General features: G+C 49.9%; 2 protein-coding genes across 2 annotated transcripts; one reads left to right on the forward strand and one right to left on the reverse strand.

Moving 5' to 3' along the window:
• Positions 1 to 1,656: 1,656 nt before the first annotated feature.
• Positions 1,657 to 2,925, forward strand: LOC124694167 (50S ribosomal protein L5, chloroplastic-like). The gene is made up of 3 exons (XM_047227184.1): positions 1,657 to 1,956; positions 2,076 to 2,276; positions 2,431 to 2,925. Exons 1-3 carry the CDS (start codon positions 1,672 to 1,674, stop codon positions 2,761 to 2,763), a joined length of 819 nt encoding a protein of 272 aa, XP_047083140.1. The 5' UTR covers positions 1,657 to 1,671; the 3' UTR covers positions 2,764 to 2,925.
• A 133-nt stretch (positions 2,926 to 3,058) lies between these two features.
• On the reverse strand, positions 3,059 to 5,775 carry LOC124703681 (probable polygalacturonase). Its single transcript, XM_047235903.1, has 5 exons — positions 5,458 to 5,775; positions 4,364 to 4,484; positions 4,080 to 4,254; positions 3,908 to 3,978; positions 3,059 to 3,741 (listed from the first exon to the last, which is right to left on the reverse strand). The coding sequence occupies exons 1-5, from the start codon at positions 5,773 to 5,775 to the stop codon at positions 3,059 to 3,061; spliced, it is 1,368 nt and encodes a 455-aa protein (XP_047091859.1).
• Between the last annotated feature and the right edge of the window lie 225 nt (positions 5,776 to 6,000).

Here is a 6,000-nt window from a genome sequence, read left to right on the forward strand (position 1 = left end):
CCCGCCGCCACGTCACGACGCAATGCCAGATCGACATCACTCCAACAACTTGGACTCCACAAGCATATCACCGGCGTCAGCATCACCTCCAGCGAGTCGTGGACCGAGAGAGCATTATTACTAGAAGCACCATCAACATATGTCCCAACATCAGACACCGATAGAGAAATCTCGAAAACCTAGGGCTAAAACACACACACACACACGATAATTAGACCTCCCCTCTCCCTCGCTATGCCAGGATGGTGATGGAGGAGAGGGAGGGATGGAATCGCTGGTGAGAGACCTGGAACCGGAGAAATCGCCTCGTGCGGTTGTTTCTCACGAGAGTCATGTTCGAGGCGTGGAAACATCTCAATGTACAGTATTCAATTTCAATCTTTCTTTTGGATGTCTTTATGTGTTCTATTCTTGAGTTTCAGTGTCAATAAGGCAACTTCTAAGATTAGGATTGAGTCCTTATAGCCTGAAAGAGTGAAGATTTTTTGGCTCCCGAGATCCAGTGATCCAACAGTTTTAAAATATAAAAACACATTTATGAGTTTCAAACAAGATTTGAGAAAAATCTGGATGTAGCCATTGATCTATCCCACAAACATGCAAACTAGCAAATTTTAAATACTTACGGCATTGACTATATCCATATATGTATTAAAAAGTATATTGAAACTTATAACTATGTTTTTTTTAGAAATAAAGGGATCACTAGAGCTCGGAAATCAAAGACACTTTTCGTTATCCGAAATTGCTAATATAGGCACTGTTAACCGGATCCTGCACGGACCTCTGCAAAAATAAATTAGGTTATGGTGCACCTATTTTTGAAATCTTAGTAAAAATGTATTTCAAGTTTAGTAAAATATTGAGAAAAAGGAAAATCTGTATCGAGTTCAAGCTTGGTCATGCAAAAATGTTCATAAAAATAATTTGACCATTTGCTAAGTTTTTCAAAATAAAAAAATGTGTGCTAAAATTTAAGTTTGAAAACTAAAGTCATAGCAATGTCATTTCTAGGTTTTGTGCTATATCTGTCACAATATTGTCTTCATTTCTAGGAGGAATGGTAGTTTTTCTCAAGGCGCAAACTAACTTTTGAAAGCAACTTTCGAGACCACATGAAAATATGTAACTAAGATTCACGTATTCCATTTGTTAAGCTAAGAGTATACATCAAATGGGCTCTAGTCGAGCTATTTAGGGCCTCTTTGATTCAACCATCTTTGTAGAAATTGATTCAAACACCAAAGCAATGTCAATTAATTTGAAACGGAGGCTTTATTTTTGTTTCATTGTGGGTTGTTTGGTTTGCAATATTACATTCCTTGTGGATATTTGCAAGAATTTATTTGACCACATTTTACTGAAAAAAATGCGTCGTCTCAAAATTCTTGGAATGAATCTGGCAAATCTTACCCAAAGTAACGGGCCAGGAAGGACTCGATGAATTTGTGCCAGGCCTTCACTTTTGTAGATAGCATTAGTTTGCAATGTACTGGGCCTGCACTGGACCGCTATAGCAGAAACGAGCCCATCCTTAGTGTGAAAAAAATATTAGTAGGCCATTTGCAGTGACAGTGAGCAGCCATCCACAGCCAATTTGCCTTATCCCGTCATCCACCCATGGCAATGGCATAAAGCCCTGTCGCCCCTCTGCTCTCCCCGCACGCTCCAATGGCAGCCACGGCGGTGACCCTGCCCTCCTCCTCGCCCTCCCCCTTCCCCGTCGCCACCACTTCCGCCCGGCGCTGCCTCCACCTCCGCTCCCCGCCTCTCCGGCGCTCGATCCGCGTCGCCGCCTCCGCCGCGACCGAGGCGCCGCCCAAGCCGGCGGCGGCCAACCCCATCATCCTCGTCGACCCAGCCGAGGCCCAGAAGGTCCACCGCCTCAAGACCGTCTACGACACCAAGGTTGTTCCCGTCATCACTGAGGAGTTCGGCTACACCAATGTCCACCAGGTAGGTGTTCCACCCTCCCCTGCTCTGATTCTGCTCAACGACGGAAATGCCAGCCGTTTCTGCCGTGTCTAGGACGAACCGATAGTAGATTCTTGATTGGTTATTTTCGATTCTGTTAGGTGCCCAAGATCGAGAAAATTGTGGTGAACTGTGGGCTGGGGGTGGATGCGGGGAACAACAAGGGGCTGGAGGCCGCCATGAAGGACCTCGCCTCGATCACTGGCCAGTACCCCGTTAAGACCAAGGCCAAGAACTCCGTCGCCAGCTTCAAGATCCGCGAGGGCAACACCATTGGTATCGCCGTCACGCTCCGCGGCAGGGTGAGCCCCCTTGTGCCGAAATGTCATACTTTCGCTGTGAAATGCATACATAGGCAGATTGGCTTCTCAAAATTCTAGGTGTCTGAAATTTCTAGCAGCCTGAAATCCACACTTATGACAGATGAGCTCAATTTCACCTTGGGTTTGCATACAGGTGATGTACAACTTCTTGGATAGGCTCATCAACCTTGGGCTCCCTAGGACCAGTGACTTCTTGGGTGTCAACCCCAACAGCTTCGACGGTAGCGGCAACTACACCATCGGTATGCGCGATCAGGGCGTCTTCCCGGAGATCCCTTATGAGGTGGGTGGCAAGAAGAACGGTATGGACGTCAGCATCGTCACCACCGCCAAGACCGACAACGAGGCCCAGAGGCTTCTTGCCCTCCTCGGAATGCCATTCGCCGCGCACATGAAGGGCGACGAGTACAAGAAGAAGAGGTTGAAGAAGCACCACTTCATGAGCAAGGGCAGGGGAAGAAAGTGAAGATCCAGCACAGGATGACCTTTGCTTCCCAGTTTGTTCATTGTAATCATTTTGCATAGTTTGGTTTAGAAATTCGATCATCTTGCTGTATGTTACTTGCTGCTAATGTTGTTGTACCTACTGCCAGAAAACCAAAATGGGAAGTGTTGCTTTGGTCAGGTATAATTCATTCTGCAAGTTCATGTCACACATATGTTTTATTCTGCAGCATTTTTCAGACTGCAAGACTATACTAAGACAGGAAGTACATCATCTCTTTGGTTCTAACCCTGATGGCTATAACCTAGCACACGTATCAGTAGGTACATTTGGGCAACTCTGGCGGACCAATGACGAGCTCGTCCTCCGGGAATGTGCAGGGCTTGCCCACAGCGCCAAGCTGCGGGCATGGCTTCGGCCAGACACCAGATGCCACTCCCTGGACGTCGGTGCAGTTCCATTGCAGCTTCTTGGCCTTGGGCGCAAGGTGGGCGGTGATATTGGACATGCATATCCCGGTGTAGGGGTCATTCGGGATGCCCTCCATCCTGCCAGCCATCGTCACATTCTCGGCTAACACGTCGATGTAGTTGATGCCGGTGACCTCGGGCAGGGCCTTGGGGTCGGAAGAGTTGTCGGGGTGCTGGCCGTAGTTGCCAGTCATCCAGAAGACCCACTTCATGGTGTGAAGTCTGAGGTTGCGCACGAAGATGTCCTTGACGAAGCCGCCCCTCCCCACGCCAGACTTGATCCTGACGGCCGACTCGGTGTTGATGGCGATGCTGTCCTCGACGCGTATGTCCTGGATTCCGCCGGACATCTCGCTGCCGAGCGCGATCATGGCGCTCGTGGGGGAGATGCAGGTGAGCCGCCTGACGACGATGTGCTGGCTTGGCATGTTGAACCTGATGCCGTACTCGTCCCAGCCGCTCTTCACGGCAATGCAGTCGTCGCCGGAGACGATGTAGCAGTCCTCGATCTTGACGTGGGAGGAAGAATCTGAATGAGCAATAACAGTTTATCACATTCAGATTCAGAAAAAAATTAACATTCAGATTCAGCAACACAAGGATACTTCTTTTTTTACGGGAAACGCAAGGATGCTTCTGACGATGAACTAACACTACTGGATGGTTAGTTCATGCTGCAAGTGTGAGTGATGTACCTGGGTCGATCCCGTCGGTGTTAGCCGAGTGGATCGGCGCGAGAATCGTGACGCCGCTGATGGTCACGTTGCTGCCCAAAACAGGACACGCCAAGGTGAGCACGATGGATTCATGACCAAACAACTACAGGATGAGAACTAACATTGGGCATGGATTCAGATCAGTTCATACTTGCAGTAGGTGGGGTGGAGGTTCCATGAGGGCGCGTCGACGAAGGTGACGTTGGAGATGATGATGTCGCGAGAGTAGAGGAGCTCGAGCAGGTAGCCACGCGTGTAGGTGAGCTGCTTGGCGCGGTACTTGTCCCACCACACCTGCCCCTGCCCGTTGATCGTCCCGTTTTGACCTGAAAACATTTTGCATTTAGCTTGTTAGTCATGTCTCTGCAGCTACTAGCTACATGGCTTCTGTTCTTCAGTTTGTGATGATCTTTGAGGTGGTAAGGGATGTTTTACCGGAGATGATGACATCGGTGAGGTTTGATCCGCCGATGAAGTTACTGTATCTTGGGCCAGGCTCGTCCCTCCCTCTCCCGTAGGACGGCAGGGGAGCTATCAGAGGCCAATCGTTGAGGTCCTGGATCAAGGTTGGATTCACAAGTAAGATCACGAGATAATGCAAGCAGAGTATCAGACACAAGCAACACGGGTCGCTAAAACTGCCAAAAAATAGTACTGTGAAAATGAGACAGCAATAGCTAGCAACCAAGCATGCATATGGAACAGCCAAAGAATATTCAGGGAATAGGCTGTTTATTTATGAACATATTCAGAGAATTGGCACATCAGTATTTTGATCCTCCTATTTTCCCTTGCTCCCACGAGTATTCAGTAACCACATCAAGATTGCTTGACTTGCGGTCAAATGGTACGCCGTAAGCAGCTTTATGATCAAATCCGTAAATGTATTGAATGACCACCAACTCAACCTCCAGGGAACCACCTGTTAGGACATAGTGGCCGGGCTGTTCTTGGCATATATTTAAGCGCCGAAATGATACGATTTCCTACTCATAAACACAGATCATGGATAATGCAAGGTAATAAACCCTCCATACTAATCGTCACTAAACTAGGCAGAAAACAAGGACGAAACAAGCATGTAATCGTATCACTTAGAGCATATTAATAATTAGCATTCCATGTAGGGCAGCTATCCATCGTCGCGAGCACGGAGACGCGTTCACCATGCCGTATGCCTAGCATGGAAAGGTGATCGATGGCATCGCCATGCCTGGAAAGCTTGACAAGGAAAGATCATGGGCTCATGGCAATGGCAGAGGCAGGACCAAAAAAAAGCTTTTGTCCCTGCCTAAACCACGACCTAGTACGCAAACGGCCAAGTGCCCCTCCGGCTTTACCACCGTCCCCGTGCTATCCCGTCGTTATTGCACATCACTTATTGCCCCACGTGTCACAGTAACTGATTACACCACGATTTCTAGCGTAATCCCTGTCCTTAAACGCGCCATTAATTCCACGGTTGAAGAAAGGGGCAGCAGCCGTGGTTTATGTTCGCCGGGGTGTGGTTAATGGCTGTTGTTACTGACCTGGGAGGCGAGGATCTCGGCGCCGTGGCGGAGGTAGAGGGTGAAGTGGCTGGTGAGGTTGAAGGGCCCCGTGAGCCACCTCCCCTGCGGCACCACCAGCGCCGCGCCGCCGTCGCCCGCGCACCGGGACAGGTCCGCCACCGCCCTGGCGAACGCCGCCGTGTTGAGCGTCTTCCCGTCCCCGACCGCCCCGTAGTCCGTGATCCTCTTCACGTGCTTCCGGCACCCCGCACCCCTCGACACGGCTGGCGACGCGCCAATGCCGACGGCGCACAGCGCCAGCACCGCCACGGCGAGCGCTACTCTTCTTGTGGCCATGGCGAGCTTGCGCGAGGCGTTTCCCTGTGCGAATGGTGCGGGCATAAATGGGCGAGGAAACGGCGGAGCTTATATAGAAGCGGGATGGAAACTGATGGGGAAAAAGATTATGTGTGGATCTGCCAAATTTCCTGCCTAAATCAACGCGTGCTATAGACGTGGCCACAAGCTTGTGCAGCGCACGCGCGCGTACGCGAGTGGGCGTGGTCCACGGACCACGGGTGT

Source organism: Lolium rigidum, chromosome 3 (genome assembly GCF_022539505.1).
Source record: "Lolium rigidum isolate FL_2022 chromosome 3, APGP_CSIRO_Lrig_0.1, whole genome shotgun sequence".
Taxonomy (NCBI): domain Eukaryota; kingdom Viridiplantae; phylum Streptophyta; class Magnoliopsida; order Poales; family Poaceae; genus Lolium; species Lolium rigidum.